Here is a 20,075-nt window from a genome sequence, read left to right on the forward strand (position 1 = left end):
ATGAATACATACCTGTTATTGTCTACATCTAATTTTTGTCCATTGTTTGAAAGGTCATAGGTTGCTGTAAGTCTATATTGTGATTAAATACAAGACCAGCTGCTTTTTACCATTAGTTTAAGTCATCCCTTTTTTCAAAATCAGCTATATGGTTTAAAGAAACGCTTATCAAAAATACTTTATAGGCTACTGTTGTATTGTCCCCCAGTAGTATTTCTCAGTATTTCTCATCTTGGAGATGTGGCGTCGTTATTTTCAGTTGAATTTTGCTTTACTGTTTTCATCTCTGTTCTAAATCCTCACAACACTACAGCCTATTAGTTTATTTAATGTCTTAGTTTAACTTAAGTAGCATACAACTTCATTTATGCAGTGAAAATATTAACCATTAATTTCTAAAGGAAGAAAAATCTAACAGAAATGGTTGACATGGAGAGTTTATATTTTATGGAGCTCTAGTTATTTGTTAATTATCAGTATTTATACTGATATATTGTAAGATTATATACTGAGTATACTGATAATTATCAGTATTTCTGGCCAACATTTATAGGAAGATTTTTTTCTTCAAGTTATATTCATATTGGACCCTTTCTTTATGACTAAGTTGCTGGAAATCTTAGTGTGCATTCCAACTCTTTTCTTCTAAGCACATAAAGATGGCCATCTATCATTCTTATATGCTGCAGGTAGGAATGTAAAACTGGTGCAAGTACCAAACAGAATATCCTTTAATGACTCCAAATTTTGTGGTATCACTGTTGTTGTGAGGCTGGAGTTAATCTGAATTCTTGTTATTAAACTTGTGAACAATTTGCTCTTAAGACAGAGACTTCAGAATTTAACATGAAGAAGATAAATTAAAAAACAGACAAGATGAAGTTAATTGTAGTCTCTTTTAGGACATCTACATATTCTTTCTGGTTTTGTCACACTGACTTTGGTAGATGCCCAATTAATTAAACTTGCATGTTACAAAATGCAGTTCCTTTCACGTTTGTGTTTGGGGTTTTGGTGTTTTTTTTTTGTTTTGTTTTGTTTTTTGTTTTTTTTTTGTTGTTGTTGTTGGTTTTTTTTAAGCCATGTCTAGGAATATTTCTATGAATGTTTCATTTTCATTTTAATTTGTACTTGGTGACTTGCAGCATCAAGTGCCATCAACAGGTGTCTCCATTATTTGTAGATCTTCAGATCAGAGAGAACTGGGAATAAAAATAATTGTAACTTATTAACGTGACTTCTGGCTCTAGTTTCCATAGACTGTGGTTAGGTAGTCTGAAAGAGATTTTTGAGACAAGGCATAAGACTCTTGCTAGAATAAGAAAGAAATATTCTTTTATTCTAACACATTCAGCAACTCATTTTAGGTACATGAAATTATTATAATTTTGTGATAAATCTGAGTCCTTAAACCCTGCATAATAGCAGATGAGCAGTAGTTTCCAGTCTTAGAAAACAAGAGCTGAAAAGTCATCCTTGGGGAAAAGAAATTGAATGGCTATTTAATGAATATGTAGAAGATCTAACAGTCAAGTTAATACATTTCAGCAACTAAATGTGGAGTAGCTCTGTCAGTCCTGTGTTTTTAGAGAAAGGTTTCTTTTTTTAAAGATGTTGGTTTGTAATGTTTCAGAGTACATTTCACATCTGAGAAGTGCCAAAGGGGGAGGGGGGAGAGAGAGAGATGATTAAATGAAGATGCTAGCTAACAGAATGAGGTTCAGATGCAGGAAGTATGAATGAGAGATTGAGCCAAATTCTGCAGAGTTTTTGTGGCCAGGGAGGCTTGTTTGGAAGTGATGCTGGAGGAACCGGGAAGCAATTCAAATGGAACAAAAAATGCATTGTCAGTAAGTGAATGTAGAATGTCATTCAGGAGAGGAACTGTGTGGAGTTTAAAAAAAAAATGTTAAAGAACAGAAAAAAGCAATGGTAATATTCTGAGAAATTACCTGGGCTTAAATGTGGATTTCTAGCATCAGGAATAGAGAAGAAAATACAGATTTTTAGAAATGCAGGGCACAACTTGTTAGAATGGAGGAGAAGAAGCAAGTGAGATAAAGACTACAAGTGTAGGTAATAGGTTGTCAACAGTGATGGGGAGAGGGGAAATGAGTTCGGTGTTAGCTGTGTGCAATGAAAGCTTGTGGGAGAGAGTACAATTTAAAAATCAGTGTGTTTAACTATAAGCATCAGGGAGAGGGAAGAATGAAAGTGATCAGTTTTGAGTATGTGAGTCAAGCCGCTTTAATGCGAGTGAGAAAAAGTGAGGTTTTAAACAAGTAGGAGTCAGATTCTGACTGACTTAATGTAAGTTGGAAGGAGAGGAAGAACATAGGCAGAAAACTACCCCAAAGGTAGCTGGGGAAACAATTTAAACCCACATACTTTGTGATGTCTTTTCTACCCTAACTTGTCCCCCCTTCAACACAATACGGAGATGAACCAACATAGAAAAGATCAGCGGAATTGCTTAGTTCAGAGATATATGTCAGAAAAGTGGGATATTCTCTTAACAGAACGGATGGTTGCTTTGGAAGTATTTGGAAGGTACAAAAGTATTTTGAAGTATTGGCTTGGAGAAGGAACCATGTGTAGGAGAAAACTAAACACTGGTTTTGAGAGCTTGAGGTACTGGAAGAAATAAACATCCAATCTAGGAACTACTGAAAATGGAGAGACTAGTGATGAGACATTTTTCTAGGTAATTCTTTCCCTAATGCAGCTAACTTTAAAGGAGGAGGACATGAAGAGAATAGTTCTTCTGCAGCTCTTGCTGTGCAGATCGCTGCAGGGGGAGGGTCAATTGGGAAAGCAGTTTATTGGAAAAGTAATGATAAGTACTTAACTTTCATTGAAAATCATTAGGCTACATACTAAGGAAGAGCTACTGTTGATCACAGGTATTTCAGCCATGCCAATGAGTATTGAGATTAAGGTTTTAGCTGATGTTGTTCCAACTGTTTCAATTAACTGAAGTAAATTTTTCTTGCATTGAGTCAGCTGGTGAACCAATTTGTCTCTGAAGCCGGTGACTGAATAGGTAAAGAGTTTTCACTATCACTATTAGGTGTCTTCTTGACTAGAATTTTTATCAGTCAATAGTTCGATTAATATATTCTAAAAACCGATTGAAGTGTGAGCTTAACCTTCAACTTGACCACTTCGATATGTGTTATTCCACACACCTTTGTCAAAGCTAAAATACTAGAATATGTTGGCAAATGTGCTCTTGTAGCTTTAAAATCTTACTAAAGCATTGTGATTTCCAGTTACATGTTGAAGAGTGTAGGAGCAAAGCATAAGATAGCACAACCATTCTCCTCTACACTCCTTTAGAAAATCATTAATACCAAAGATGTGGCAATTTAGTGCACTTTACATTAGATTAAGCATTGTTTTTTTATTATTTAGGGTTTTTTTTTAAATACCTAGTGTAGTTCAAGAGCGAGGGTATTATCTAGCTTAAATCTTCTGGGGCTCTATTTTTGGTGAAATAACCTTGATTATTTCTGCAAGGAAGTCAGCTCTCTTTGTTCTAGTTTTAGGACTGCGTGCTGTGATTACTGACACACAAATGTAATGGTTGCTTGCGCAGTTTTATATAAAAATGTACTAAGTTCAGATTCCTTAAATAACCCTTGGCTAAGATGTTAGTGCTAAAGTGTTGGCTTGTGAGTAGGAGGTAAATTATATGTTGTAGCGTTATATAAAACTGACTCACATGAGTAGGTGAGAATCCCAAGAATATCAGGACACCCACACTAGTGAAAGAAAGATGCGAGCTTCCTCTGTACAACATGTTCCAAAGACTGCGTTAACGAAAACAGCTTTAATTTGTTTGAATAGTAACAAAATTTTTCAGTGTTTTAAGAAATTAAGTGCTACTTCTTTGACTGTTTGTCTTGGAAAATGTATTTATAAGTGAAGGAATTTGTTCTGAAAAAGTTACCTGTGGTTCTAACTATTCTTTTCTGGATAAATAGCTGTTGAAAATTAATCAGGAAGTTAAATTATTCCCTCAAGCGAACAATAAGTGTGTTGGATTGCTATACCCCTTCCGGTTTTAATCCTCCATGTAAGAAAGCAGAGCTGTCTAGTTTAGAGAGGATATTATTGAAAATATTCCTGTAGTTACAAGAAACCTCTAGCACTGACTGTAAGACTTAGTAGGATTCTTGGTTATATAGACATTAAATATATGCCAGTGTGTTGTTAATCGATATTCTTTCAAGAGCGAAGTTCAAAATTAGATTCTTTGTCTTTGCAAAGATACCTTGCTGCAGTAGCCATAATTAATATAAGAAACTTCAACTGCATTGTTTGCTTAGTTAATATTGCTAACATTTCAAAAGGGGTGACCTGAATGTAACCCAGACACACAGAAATATAACTTATTTTAATTTAAACAATTTTTCCTTCTCTAAAACTTGTTTTATGAAACTGTTTTAGTATTAACCTCTTTCTGATGCAGACTATTTTCATATGGCTCCGAGACATATGCCACATGAGTTTAGCCTCAGTTTCCTTCTGCTTCTCCAATCAACTTGTCTGCATAAAATTTTGAAGATCTGCTTCTCCTTCTGCTTTGCAAAGTTGGTTCCAATCTTCCTGACATCAACACAACCAGGAGCTCTTTCTGTGCTCTCTTAGATTTGAAAAATTATGTTTTCCAGAGCTGGAGCATTCCTGACCAGAGCTTTCATAGGGCTGGGGTTTGGGTTTCTTTCTTAGTTCCTTCACCTGTTTTTTGCTAGCTTCTGGTTTCTGTTCAAGGTTTGCTGTAGTAAGAATCTGCAGGTGCACCTTTGGTTGGTTCTTGATACCTTTACAAAACTGTTTTGATAGTGCGTGCTAACTCATGAATATCTGCTTCTGGGGTTCTGACTCATCCAGCTTTGTACGGTCCCATAAGTTGTGTAATTCTTTACATTTAGAAGAAAGCTTCAGAGTGAGGGGGTTTGTGTATAACCTCAGGTGCTTGCATTTGTTCTCTTTTGTGTGGGGCTCAACAATAAGGTTTTGGACCTATGTGTACCTGAGGTGAACCAACACAGTAGACTTCTTGCTCTCTTCTCTGCATGCGTATTCACTTACCAGGATATGTTCTCACATAGAGATTCCAGTTTTGCTCTTTGTGTTTGCATTTTAATGGAAAATGTAGTTTTGTTTTACAGCTAATACATCTCAAAATGAAAGGGTTGTTAAATCCTAGTGGAGACCAAACTGTGTGGTTCCCTTCTATTTATGAAAGATACTACTGTGTCTGAAGCCCATTGCTAACCCTACAACTGCAAGAGGGTTATGAATAGTAGGAAGGTTATAGCAACATGTGCAATGCATCCCAATGAGATTCTGATGCTTTCTGTTAGGAAAAAATAGCAGATTTCCTTGATAAATGGACAAAGATTCAAATACTAGTCACAGGATTCACTATGAAGAAGGGAAACATTTAAAAATGAAATGGAAAAGAATCTGAAAGAATTTGCCATTGACTGTGGTGCTTTTTGCACAGTTGGACTTTGCTGCTGAGAGTAAGTGTAACCGAGACATCTAAAATGATTTTTTTTTTTTTTCCCCTGATTTTCTGAAACTTTTGACCATGTGGGCTGAGCTTATAACAGGATATGAAACTGCGTATCATAGCTCTGATTTATATTCTCGCATAGAGCTATTATTAAGGTGTCATATGAACAGATGGGATATGAATGATGAAGCTCAGATTGGGTAACTACCAGTTGAGAGGAAATGACTAATTGAACTTCAGAGAACAAGAAGTCTGTCTTCTTACAGTCAAAATACATGAAACAAAAATACGTATTTGTCCCTTCAGTGTAGCTGAAGATCTGTTTCTTCTGCTTTGACAGCATGGAACCTTTATGTTCATGTTGGCAGCTTGTCTGACTGCAATAATATAGAATGTACTGAAGTTTGTTTTAAATAGAGGCTGCATATTTTTAATATTACGTAAAGCAAAATGTAAAGTATTGCTTTTTAACAGCATAATGCAACTATTAGGTATCTTATAAGTTCTGTGTGATCTTGGCGATAATGATGGGGAAGTTCTTTACATTTCAAATCTGATTGTTGTGATTATAAACTGGAAACATTTGATGATTTCCCTTTCAGTAATATAAGCTATTTTTCATTGCTGTAGAATCTCATATTTTGTAACTACATTAAACATGCATCTTTAAGGTTCTTATTCTAAAACTGTGAAAGCTACAGAGGATAAATGCTCTAAAATCCATTAAGTCATAAAATAATTTCCACTTACAATAATTGTATTAACTTCTACCTGTAGCATAAACTCATCTTGTGTGTTATGTCAAAACTTCTATCAAGTGTCAGTGTCAATAATGTTAATTAATTGGCATAAATCAGCAATTTTAAAACTGTAGCACTTTAGGAATTTGAGTATGAACAGTGTGGATCAGAGCAGTGATTCATGTTGCTAATTGTATCCTAACAGAGGACGTAACACATTCAGATACTCAAACTGGAGCTTTGAAAACAGTTTTGTGCACCTGATTCATATCAATCTGTGGTGTGTCTAGTAAAATGTTTAAATGAGTAAAAAAATGTATGGGTTGCAAGTATAGGAAGAAAATCTAAACTACTTATGACAAAGCTATTTCACCATTGGGTTGGAGAAGAGAATTAATACTTAATAGCAAAATATCTCTATAGGCATGTAACTTTGAAGCCTATGAGTGTTCCCGTGGAATCTCTATTTGTATTGGTACTGCAGAAGCAAGGAAGCTAAAAGTGTGTTGATCACTTTACCATGATTATCTTTTAAGAGTGCTTATGTTATAGATAAAATAATGGCAGTTATTTCCTACTTCCATTCATTTACCAGCAACAAAATGATGAGTTTCTTTAAATATTTAAAAGCCAGGAACTTTGTCGCTGCTATATAAGCAGTTTCACCTGAAACATACTAAGTGGAAGGCAATAGATGTGAAAACAGAAGATACTCTATAGCAGCAAATAATCAATGAGCACAGTCTGAAAACGAGTGCAAAAAGAACAGAACAACTTCTTATTCTTCAGCAGATACTCAAGTCATCAAAATTTAAGTGGCTACAGTTCATTCTAATGAAAAAAAATCTTGTTTTATGGAAAAAACATCTGTTCCTGTGGTTGACATATGTTTAAGGCTTTTTATTTTAATTGCTATTCAGCTTCTAATTGTCAGAATAATTTGTAAATCACTCTGATTTTCTTCATTTTAGCTTGTTATCCTGAAAAATAAAGGTATAAGGGTCCAAATAGTTAGTTTACATATGCCAAAGGACAGTGCAATAGGATCTTGTGTATTCTCACTTTAATTTCTGTGTATCTGAACTGGCATAATTAACATTTGATTATTTATGCAATTATAGTAAAATTTAAGTTGATATGCTGAGATATACTGTATTTGTCAGCACAAGTTGTCAAGGAACATTTGTATTCTTGTCCTCTTTACCACATTTCCTTACTACAAAATGCTACTTGGATGCAGTATACCCTCAGTTATTGCTGTATTTATACCTTTGCTCTGATATCCTTGTATTAAATATACTATCTTGCTGAAGAAGGTCTTTGGTTTATTCTTGAGATGCCTCTGCTCTGTAGCTAATGGCTATAGTCTTACTCATCTTCTTCATTTGTGTAAGAAGCTTTAAAAACCCTGCGACACTAGGTTATGTATTCTAATTCAAACTCTTTTCAAAAAACATGATTAATATACTGAAAGGAGCTGGCCTCTGAAAAAAATCTGCAAAAAGGAAGACTTGTTTTGTAAACTTCAGTTCAAGCAATTAACAATGATTATTAAATGAAAAAAGTAATCAGTCTTTGGGCAAAAACTGACGGTGTTTTAAAATTCGAATTGTGTGCCTTTTTTCCTTTGTAAATCTGTTCAGACTTGGGGGTTTGTTTCCTTCCTTTGTTTTCATTGCCCCATCCCTAATAACTTGTCAGGTAGGGGAGTGTGGTTAGAAAGCTATTCCAAGTAGATAGTTTGTTACTTATACAAAATTAAGTTTTTTATGTTAGTTGAAAGAAACTAATGAACTTGGTAGACACTGAAATTTACACTGGCCGATGGAGTGATCAAATAGCAGTATACCATGTTTCTCAGAATATCAAACGTTTATCTTGCATATCATCTCTGAAAAGTGCCAGTGTACATTTTTGTGACAAGATTTCTATTTTGTCCACAGAAATGTCCATTTTGACCCCATGGCAAGTTGCGGGTTGTTAGACATAACAGCTGTAAGTTGATGGTGCTGCTACAAGTATTGATCATTAGTGTAAAGCAGCTGGATTTTGTGCAGAAAATAAGATTCTGTTGTGGTTTTGGGTAGCTACACTAACTTCAGAGTATCTACCATTAAAAAAGCAGTTCCGTATTACTCTAAAAGATTTTTGATCTCAAAATACAGAACATTTATATCTCGGTGTGTTAAATTTTGTTACAGACTTAAAGACCTGGAAGATCTTTTCCATTTTTTCATGGAAGGTACATTGCAGTAGAGTTACATGCTGCACTGTGTGCATATCTAGTTATGTGGCATGGGAGTAGGAGAAGTTTGACTTTCCCTGGGGGATGTGGTGTCTGGGGACAGACTATAAAGAAGAATTCACCCAGAGCAATTCAAGACTAGTTTGTGTCCATGACTGAAAGCTACTGGAGATAAGTGAAAAGCACAAGGCAGAAGGGTACTTGAGTCAGGGGGAAGACAAGCAGAGTGGCCTGTGGAGTTTATTGCCTTCCAGAGGTTGAAATATTTCATAATTTCTGAGAGCTAGCACTTTTTTCTGTCAGTAAGCATTTATAAATCCTCAAGCAAAGTGATGGACTGCATAGAGCTGTCAGTCTATTGCTGTCACATAGTTCAACCAACAGCACTCACTACTGAACTTCTCAGACAGTGGTTTAACTAAGCCTGTGCCCTTTGTGTGGCACTATGATACCAGCTGGTGGAAGTTATTCTTCCAGTTTGTTTTTTATGACAAATTAGAAAATCATGCAATGCTTGAAAAACTTCCCAAATTACTTAATAGTTGGAGAATTCATCTAATTGTCAGTTATTTAACTGTGGCCCAAGCAGGTATTGCTATCAAACTGACAATTCTTACGAGGTTGCAGAAATACACACTTTGTGCCTGTTTCAGATCTTCTCTTGGAATTCCCGACATTAATTCTGGGCAGAAGATACTTAGTAAATCTGTATCTTCGTGCAGTCCAGGGTTGCTATAGGAGGAAAGGGAAGTCAGCTTGCTGTAGGACATCAAGGGAGTAGCTTGTTTCCTCGCCTCTTTGTTATCTTCACAGTTTTTGCTTGGACTTGTGCCTTCCTCTGAATTTATTGGTGTGTATTAATTTGTGTATTTTATCTACTAATTACTAGAGGTAGAAAAAGCTCTTGTAATTCTTTAGATGATGCTTTTGAATTGGATAGGCTTGTTGGTTAGGTTTTGGGGTTTTTTGTTTGTTTTGTGGGATTTTTTTTTCCAAACTTGGAAAAGTTTGTAAAGTAGTGGAGGTGAAAATTTTTTTAAACAGCTGAGGGCACACATTAGGAAAGATGCAGCATCATCCATTTAATGGCTTAACAAAATGTTCATCAAGTAATTTCCTCTGCCCTTCATCCAGTCTCAAAGATTTGATGAAGCAGCTTGCATGGGCTGGAAACATATAAGGTCCCTAGACCTTTCTGGAGTTAAGAATGTACGTACTAAATAACTAAAATAAACTAAATAACTTAAAGTACCTGTAAGAAAATAATATCAAAGATGGCATTTAATGTTTAGAAAATGTAATTATGCTGAACAGAATTGACTAGTTTTGACTGGGGACTTGGAGTTGTCATTGTCTTTCCATGGAGTAGCATTAACTAAGGGACTTCAAAATGGGAAAAAAATCAAGTTGATTTTCTAATACTTTATCTAATACAGTTGGTGGGACAGAGGGAGTGTCTGTTTCTATTTCAAAATGAATGTGACAGCTCTGGGAAGCAGCCTTTTAAAATCATTCTGACATATAAATAGTTCTTAATCATGAAGCAGCAAAACCATCACTGCTTCTGAAAGACAAAAAAAATGGAAGATGCACTTCTTGCCTTGAAAATGTCTTTTAAGATTACCGTTAGTACAGCACTAGGCCAAAGCAGCAATTCAATTTTACAGTGCAAGTTCTTCAGTAATGCTAACAAATTGAATATGTGTTTTTAGAATAATTGGCATATTTACTTCAAGTTGATACCAAATTTATTTTTTGTAGTTGGTAACTGTAGGAATGAAGTCTACCTTTTTCCATTCGTTAATTCAGTAAATCCATAACTTAAATTTATAGTAAACTATTTGTAAGTATTGTTTTGTCTGTTATATTTACTATAAATTTCTGCTTTTTTTTCCCCCTCTCATTTCTTATTTAGGTGTATGATTGCTGATGAGGTAAGTGATGTCCATATTCCTCTAACACCATTTTCTTGTGTTAATGTACCTCATGTGCATGTGACTTTTTTGAGAGATGTGGGCAGAAAGGTTGGTAATGAAAGGAGCCTAATTCCTGTGATATTCGGCAGATATTCTGAAAATATCTAAGTGGGGAAAAAAATGAAGCCTGACCTAAGCTTAGAAGAATCTTTGAGAAAATGTGCATGGTTACTTTTAATTGTATTTAGGTAGGTTAAATCTCCTGTATTGTTAAATCTTAAAAAAATTGACAGTGCATTTTTTTTTAGCACTCTATAGTTGCATAGCTAGTTATTTTTAATGGATTAGGAGACATGCCTGGCCCAAAGAGATGGATTTTGAACAGATATGCCTGCAAAAGATGAATTTTCTTAAACACACTGATCAAGTATTAGTAGTGAAATTCATTACTTCCATACATTTGAAAATGTATACCTTATTAGGAAAAAATTATTATAGAAAAAAAAAATATTATATTAGGGATATTTGAGTCCAGCATTTCTTCCCACAGATAAAATATTTTTGTTATAGAGTATAATGTTCTTGATGTATTGTCAATATAAAACTTTACTGAAAACAAGGTAATGTTTGGGAATTGATATAGTCTCCCCATTCTAATTTGTTTTTTTCTGAAACACTGGGAGGGAGAGGGAGAGAAAGAGATGGATTACTGGTATTAAAGCATCTCCTTGTACTATGAGAATCTCATTAGAGCTGGAGATAAACTATCCTGGCATAGAATGTGAAATTTCTGGAAACTGTGGAGAATACAAAAGCATTCAGGGGAAGAGAAAGAGGAAGCTTGGGAAAAATCGAAATATCAGCAGTAGCTGTTTGTTCATTAAAACAAAGTTTCTTATTTCTTTCCTTGAATGAGAAAATAAACTGTGTATAATTATGTTAGCAATAAAATGTACTGCAAGATATATTTATTCAAAAATAAATAATGTATTTATTCCCAAATAAATAATGACAGTAGGCCTGGCACTGGAAGAAGTTTTGTGCAGCGGTGTGTATCTTGTGCTTGTTGACATATCTCTAAAAAAAGAAGAAAATGTTGGTAAAAGAAAACATCAGTATTGTGAACTTGTATACAGAAAGAAGTTATGTATGAAAACTAGAGATCATGTAATTACTGTACATATACCTGGATTATGTAATTATATAAGGACTAAAGTACAATAATAATAGTATCTTTTTGAATTGTATTCTAAAAATATGTTGCAGTTCTTCCTTGGAATAGCAGCATCTTTCATGGACAGGCAACATTTTTTCCAAAAAATTTCAGATTTTCTGTGTCATCCATTTCCATGACCGAGAAAGATGTGATTACATGAAAAACTAAGACCATAATATTTTCTGCGTTTTTTCTGTCTCACATTCTTACAGTCTAGACTGGTGATCAGCTACATGGGATCTAGATTCAGTTACAGGTGTGCTGCCGCCAAGACACCTGCATTTTATTCCCTACTCACTTCAGTTGCCTGTATCATCACCAGTGCACCAGTGACTGGGCAGTCTGAGTAGGGTGATAACTGTGACAACAAAATAAAAATGAATGTAATTTTTTTTTTTTTTTTAACTTGAATTTGTTTTCAGCTGGCTCAAGCACTACTGGTGACACAAGGGGGGCATGCAGAAGAATTTTAATGAAAACTTGGCAGTTTTTAATGAAAACTTAGTATCACAGTAGCTCTCTGATTACTTTTCTTTCTAGTAATAGTAAAAATATTCACTGTATTTTCTTCTCTACCGGTGAAATATTCTCTTGATATCATTCCATCATTTGTGTTAAACTCAATACTGAGGATATAAGTAATATCTTTTATGTCTGTACCATGAGTAGTTAAGATAACAGCAAATCAACTCAAATATCCATTGAACTCCATGGAAAACATAAACAGAGTATTTTAAGGTCAGTCTCTGATTTAGTGTTTAACAGTAGTCTGGGACTATCTTTTGCCATGTGAGCAAGTAGAGAAAATAGCTGCATTCTTTGATAAGATCTTGGGGGTTTTATTTTTTAAACAAAACCCTAAATTCTGGATCTTATATTATTCTGTTGCAATCTATATTCATAACTCATTAGATGAGAGCATTCCTACCTTGACAATATGCAGCAAGTACTTTCTTGTTAAATATATATCTATGTATTGTATCTTTACCCTTCACCTTGTCCGTAAATCTGAATTTTCCACTAGGTGTACTTCCTCTTCTGTTGTTACAGAATGAAGAGAAACTATTAGCTATGATGAAGGAAAGCAGTAGTTTCTTTTTGTTGACCTACTGGGTCAAAAGCAGAATTCTTCAAATAGATCTTCCTTTGTTCTTCAGTTGCATGTGCAACTTTAGGTCAAAATTGTCATTCTTATGTTAAGAAGACATCCCATGTTTTTCTTTCCTTTGCGTAGTCTTTTAAAAATGTTTTTGGTAGCTTAACAAGTTAAAAAGTTTGGTCTTGGTAGTCTACCCTACTATGGCCCTGAACAGAAAATCTTCTGAAATGAATGGAAATGCTGCTTTTAGCTTTAATGAGCTAACCAGATATAACATATTTATTAAGTCATGTTAAAGAGAAGCATCTTCTTTCATAAAAGATGATCTGTGATAACAAATTGACAGTGTAATAGATACTATGTAACTAGGTCTTTGGCTTTGTTTCCTTTATCTGGTTCTGTCTTTGCAAAATGTTTTTGGCTCTGCTGAATGGAATATGCTTTCTGCTATTTCAGTTGGGTTTTTTATTTTCTTTTCCCAGATGGGGCTAGGTAAAACAATTCAAGCAATTGCCATTTCCTATTACTACAAAAACGAATGGCCTCTCTTAATTGTAGTGCCTTCATCTCTGAGATACCCTTGGGTTGATGAGATGGAGAAGTGGATTCCAGAACTCTCTCCAGATGATATTAGCATCATTCAGAACAAAACTGATACGGGGTGAGTAAATATCGTTATTATTCTTTTATAGAGAGGCTTGTTCAAGCAGGGCCACCTAGAGCCAGTTGCCCAGGGCTGTGTCCAGGAGGCTTTTCACTATCTCCAAGGATGGAGACCCCACATCCTCTCTGGATAACCCGTTCCAGTGCTCAGTCACACTTGCAGTAAAAAAAAAAAAAAGTGTTTCCTGATGTTCAGAGGGAACCTCCTGTATTTCAGTTTGCATTGATTGCTTCTGGTCCTGTCACTGAGTACAACAGAAAGGAGCCTGGCTCCATCCTTTTTGCAGTCTCCCTTCAGGTATTTGTGTACATTAATAAGATCCCCCCTGAGCCTTCTCATCCCTAGGCTAAGCAGCCCCAGTCAGCCTCTTATAGGAGAGGTGCTCCAGTCCCTTAATCATCTTCCTGGCCCTTCTTTGTGCCCTTTCCAGTACATCCATGTGTCTCTTGTAGTGAGGAGCCCAGAACTGGACACAGCACTCCAGCTGTGGCCTCTCCAGTGCCGAGTACAGGGGCTCAGCCTGCTGGCAATACTTTGTCTAATGCAGCTGAGAATACCATTCACTTTCTTTGCTGCAAAGGCACCGTGCTGGCTCACGTTCAGCTCGGTGTCCACCAGGACCCCCAGTTCCTTTTCTGCAAAACTGCTTTCCAGCTGGGTGGCCCCCAGTATCTACTGGTGCATGGGGCTGTTCCTCCCCAGGTGCAGGGCTGTGCACCTCTCCTTGTTGAACTTCATGAGGTTCCTGTCAGGCCGTTTCTCCAGCCTGTCAAGGTCCCTGTGCATGACAGCACGACCCTCTGGTGTATCAGCCACTTCTCTCAGTTTTGTATTATTATATTACGGTAGTTACTAATCTCCTCTTGAAATTGAGAGGTCTGGTTTTTGCAAAGTAACTTGTCTGCTGAAAATTAGATTACTTCAGTGTGTCTCAGATTGAACATATAGAGTTATTTCTCATCTCTGATGAATTAGCTTGTATTCATTAGCTTCTGTAAAACATTTTGAACACATTTTTGGAAAACTGGTATAAATTACAAAATAAGGAAGTAATTACTGTTAAAATTTTATTTAGCACATTGAGAAAATTTGTAAGTTAGAATCAGTTTTCTCTAAATAATTGAAAAGGTCATTGTGACCTAGGCTTTCTATCTTTAGACTTAAAAGCATTAATTCATCAAAGAGAGTCTACAAGTCTTGTGTGTCATTAGAATATCTCTCCTATTACACTGAATTACAAGGGTATTTTTTAGTCTGTTTTACTGTAAATGATTTGGTTGATTTCGTGGTAATGTCTAGACCTTGTTCTAAAACTTCTGGATAAGGGAGACTGATCTTCATATTGCCTGGGGAGTATCAGAAAATGACTTGACAGCCAAGATGTGCAGATGAGGCAGTAGCTTGGAACCTTCCTTGTGGTAACCAGAGAAATCCAACTGAAAATGCATTTTAAAAGTTTAATCAAGGGATAGTTACTACTGATAGTCAAAATTTAAGTTTATCATAGAAATATGGGAGCTAAAATAAGGATCCAATGGACTTTTTTTTTTTTTTTTTTAAGTTATGTATCTAAAATGCACACAATCTTAATGCTTGTAGTGCTGAATGCAGAAAGGAGCAGTGTGGAATAAGTAAATTGCAAACAGAATTCTGTACATTTTATTTTTAAAGCTTTTTAAAAGGAATAGACCTTAACCATTATCACTTACTTTTATTCAACAACAAGGGAAGAGGACAACTTGGATTTCTGCTTGTTTAACTCCCAGGAAGCTTTCTAGATATAAATGAGGTAGCTGTCGAACTAATTAATATTTTAACATTAAAAAGTGTTTTATGCATTTGCAAGAAAATGCAAATGCAAACATGCAGCTGCCAAACTTAGTTTAGCATTTTGCTAAGTTCTGCTTCCATATGTTCAGCTTTGATTTCTCTCAGTTCAATACTTCGCTTTTCTTCAAAACTTCAGCAATGAAATTTACTTAGGCATCAGTTTAGGTTCTTATAATTTCTAACTAAATTAGAAATTGGATGTTTCTTTAATAAATTGGTTCCACTAAGAATAAATAATTTTATTTATAATTTTTTTTATCCACCCTTCACAGAGGGATAGGGGAAATTCCTGTTTTCCTGGTTGCCACTCTTATCTATACAGTAACAGCCAGAGTCTGTAGCGCATTGACTGCAGTGCCAGTGCTCTAACCATTGCTTCTTCCATATCTGGAAGCATTAATGTACGCATGCATATACGTTCTTCCTCTTAAATACTCAAGGAAACTTCAACTTAGTTTTTTAATCTGTTGCTACTGGAGAACAAATAAAAGTCATGCCAGCAGAGCGGTAGTGTCTGACAGATGGGTAAACCAGCCATGACTCTCATTCTGGTGGCTTGTTTGTCTAACAACTTTGAGTGCCTGTGCTGCTCAAAGGCTCCTGAAGGGCCACAGTGCTCTCTAGTGATTTAAAAAACAATTAGTGCCCTGGGCCTATATATGTCTTTAAATTTATTGTAAGAAGTTCTTTTCCAACTAAATACTAATTTTTCATCTTGTGCCCTGTTGACTCCCTGCTTCCAGTTTTTTGGTTGTGAGCAAAAAATCTGGATAGACAGCTGTGATATGAATGTGTTTTTTCAGGTAGTAAGGTTCTGCCCAGACTGTACTTCTGCAGTACCCAAATACTCAGAGGCAGTCTAGTTAGTCATCCTAGGCTGCTGGGAAGGTGACTCTTTTTACACAGATAGCTTGCAAAGAGACATAAATACTTCAGGTGTTTGGGTGCTGTTTACATAGCGTTCTCATAATGATCTGACTTGTGTAACTTTTTATCCAGAAAGTGGATTTGTCCCATGCGATACTCCCGGAGGGGAGCAAAAGTTGAAGCAATGCAACCAGATAGATGAACTTCCTTTTAAATGCAATGTATGTCTTCTGAAAATGGTTATGAAATGTGTGTGATTGTAAGCGTGAGATGTTAGAATGTTTTAAACAGCAAAAGTTGTTATTAGCCTGACAGCCTACTGATTAATCTATCCAAAAGGTGTCTTACTTTCTTAAAAAGAATTAGTTTGGTATAATTCCTTTGCTATATTATTTTTCCTACAATGAAAATTCACTAAGAAAACGTCTGGATTTTTTCTTTTAGGAGAATATCAACCAGCAAAGTAACGATTCTGGGGTATGGCCTGTTAACTTCTGATGCACAGACTTTAGTAGACACTTTGTACAGGCAGAACTTTAAGGTAGTTGTGATTGATGAATCACACTACATGAAATCCAGAAATGCTACCCGCAGCAAGATTTTGTTGCCAATCGTGCAGAAAGCTCGTAGAGCTATTCTTCTTACTGGAACGCCTGCGCTAGGAAGACCTGAAGAGGTATTTGACATACTGTGTTTTGTTTTGGTTTTTTAAGGATGGTATTGGTAATAAATGAACAATTTTGTAGTTTTCTTGAATATATACAATTACATGCATTATGACATCCAAGAGTGCACTAGCTGCATTAGGAAGCACAAGTATAAGAAACTAGAACAATGTATTTTAGTTTGAGTTGATTATATTGATGTTTTGCAAACTTGTTTCAAGCTAGTGCACAAGTGGCTTGAGACAGTGTTTCTTATGAGAAATTAATCTTGTATGTAACAGACTGACTGCTGGGTGAAATAGAAAATAGAGCCTTAGTAGAGAACTATTTGTCTCTACTAGGTGGGAGGGTCCTCTACTTCATCATCTGGTATCAGAAGTCCTTTGTTTATCACTGATCTTTTGAATATTCCTAATGTTCACTTGTATTGCATAAGTGGAAAAAATACATCCTGTGCTTGTTGTGGTCCAGAAAGACAAAGTTTTCTATGAAGGAAGTTCAACTTAGGGAATCGGGGAGGAGCAGAGAGGAAACCAAAAACCGCTTAGGTTTCATACTGAACCCAAGAAAACAGCTTTTATTTATCAATAATAATAATTTATAAGAAGAAGTAATAATTTATAAATAATAATAATTATATAAATAATAATTTACACTTTAGAGATTTTTGTTGTGTAAATAAAAATTATGCCAAAATGCTTTAATTTGTTCAGAGAGGTTATAACTTGAGAAAGATATCCACTGTATGAAAAAGGGCTTGGTGTATTATGAATGTTTGCTTAAAACTTTAAACCAAGTATTTATATCTGTGGGTGTGGATAATTACGAAACTTCCTGCACCTGTACCGAAGACATTGCAACCAACTCTGGAAGAAGAACTGAAGTTAGAAAGTGTTATACCTTTATACGCTGCATTGATATCAAGACCAGTAAGCAACATTGCTAAAGGTCTTCAAAGGAAACTCCATACAAGCTGTCTTCAGTCACAGTAATGGGGTTGAAATTCATGACCAAATGGAAAACAGTTTGAGACGTTTTTGTGGTGATACTGAAGTTCTGCTGTGGCTTATAAGGCAGACTGTAAAAAGCATTATGTCTCTAATAAGTTTTGTGTCATAAGTAGAGTCTTTCCACGAAGTCTTTAAATGGAATACGTGTAGAAAATGAAAAGCATTATTCATTTATATTTACTCACATTTATAACTAATACTTACAGGCAGTTTCTTGTTTGGCCAAGATCTATGTCAAAACAGCATTTCACTTGGGCAAATACATTGGTTTTGTTGGGTTTTTGTTTTCTTAATACTGCTTTTTGATTCGACTTATGTCCTGAAAGAAACCAGGGAAGAACAATATTAGGCTGTAGTAGTTTTCTTTTGGATAGAGGTCACTAGCATCTGATTAGGTAATATGAAAGCTTAAATGGCAGAAGTGATGTACAGTAGACTTAAGAGGATAGCAGGGAAACGCATTTAGGAGAGAGCCTTCTATATTACTCTTTGTCTCTATGCAGTCTCTCAACAGTGTGGATCTAGTAGTGATCTTTGTATCCAGAAAGCTTTGACAGTAAAACAGCTTGTAGAGTAGGATTCTTTCTGGCTAAGGTTGTCTAAACTGGTATTTACCTCCTGTTACTCAGTTGTGAAGAAAGGTGTGAAATTTCTGGTCAGTATTGACATCTATTTTTTTGAAGTAAAACTTAAGAATGAGTAGTTTTTCATGTATTTTAAGAAGCAGGCAATTCATGGACTACCTGCACTGAAGCTTTGCAGAAGCTCATGTACCTGGAAAATGACAAAAATTGTATTTTTAGGAATAACATCTTCTCATCTGTGTTTTCTTGTTCAGTATAAATCTCTTCCAAGTCATCAGCACTGTGTTGTGGTGTTTAGGGTGCTCTGTTCTTTGGAGGCTTCCCACAATGGTCCTGTCTCAAGACACCTGCATACTCCTATGGAATGTCTTTTACATGTATGCCAAGCTGTGTATTTTTTGTGCAACTATGGAATGTAAATTTAACATAATAATCATGTAATTATTATTTCTGAGTAGTCTTACATTTGCAGGCAGTTTTTCACTATTTCTGGCGGGGGGGGCGTTTATCCAGCTTTTCATGCAGATTGAAGCACTGTTTCCAAGAAGATTTGGAACTTGGACTGAATATGCCAAAAAATACTGCAATGCACGTGTCAGGTATTACTGTACTTACTCATTTATTTTCCAGTAAATGTCTTTGATTTTCTTGTCATGTGAAATGAGAGAACCAGGAAGTAGTACCTCTATTGTTGTAGTGTACCATCTTGCTTGGAAAGCTAGGGTCAGAGATACCACCTCCTCCATCAAGGAGGATCGGGAAAAGGATTAAATTGATGGGAGACTTTATTTGAGGACAAAATTGGAAGCTATTAAAATTTTAAATAAAGTTCAAGTGCCGGGATTCTGTTGAGTAAAATGATTTACAAATTTACTGTTGTTACTATTAAGTGTATAGGTCTTACCTTTAGATCTGGAGTTTCAGTTACAGTTTAGTCTTATGCTCAGCTTCAGTCTCATGCTCATATCATGTAGTAATTTACATCTGTCTTTATTATGTGATCCAGTCTTTTTGCTATCCCACCATACTTGGGTGGAAAAGAAGTCCAATACTTGTCTTGATATTTTACAGATTGACTTAGTGAAAATAAAGCCATAAAACTCCCAAAAGGACAGTAGTGTGTTTTGTAATTCTGCTTGAGGGATCAAATATAGGTACTGTAAGTTCTTATCTACCACCTTGCCTCCAGTTTGCTAGGTAACATTGCTCATTACACATTTTTCCACACATGTGCCTAGTATATTTTAACCTATTTTTATCCCTGGCATTTTACATGAATTTTCATGTTTCATGTGCTTTAAGTTACTAACTTAAGGAGAACTCATTTCCCTGTGACTTGCTTCCCTCAACTTTAGTTTAATGATTGGTTTCTCTAGCTATATTCTAAAAGAGTGGATAGAAGTAGCTCTGATTTAAAATGCTTAGTTTTATTCATCTGAACCTATATTGCAGTCTGGAATGAAAGAAGTTATGAGAAGGGAAGAACCTTTAAAAAAATTCTTAGGTAAAAAATTTCTTCTCTACAACTTTGCACATATTCAAAACAATAGATTTTGTCAGCTAAACTGGCTGGCATTTAGATTTTTAGAGTAATAATTCCATTATTTCATTTTCATATAACTTGCTTTCCTCCCTCCATCATACGCATTTCATAAGCATTTAACTTCAAATAACATGGAAGAGTGCTGTCTAATTTTCAGACAGAGAAATGC

At 35.5% G+C, this 20,075-nt stretch overlaps 1 protein-coding gene across 6 annotated transcripts in view; it reads left to right on the forward strand.

Moving 5' to 3' along the window:
* The window catches only part of ZRANB3 (zinc finger RANBP2-type containing 3), a 55,590-nt gene that overhangs the window by 13,333 nt on the left and 22,182 nt on the right, over window positions 1-20,075 (forward strand). For 5 of the 6 annotated variants that reach the window (XM_042783733.1, XM_042783731.1, XM_042783732.1 and 2 more), the window contains exons 3-6: window positions 10,428-10,446; window positions 13,226-13,404; window positions 16,549-16,780; window positions 18,877-18,962. In XM_042783733.1, the coding sequence (XP_042639667.1) occupies window positions 10,428-10,446; window positions 13,226-13,404; window positions 16,549-16,780; window positions 18,877-18,962 (516 nt within the window). The remainder of the gene's footprint in view (window positions 1-10,427; window positions 10,447-13,225; window positions 13,405-16,548; window positions 16,781-18,876; window positions 18,963-20,075) is intronic. The other variant, XM_033003131.2, reaches the window with a different exon arrangement.

Source organism: Tyto alba, unplaced genomic scaffold (genome assembly GCF_018691265.1).
Source record: "Tyto alba isolate M040663 unplaced genomic scaffold, T.alba_DEE_v4.0 Super-Scaffold_7, whole genome shotgun sequence".
Classification (NCBI taxonomy): Eukaryota; Metazoa; Chordata; class Aves; order Strigiformes; family Tytonidae; genus Tyto; species Tyto alba.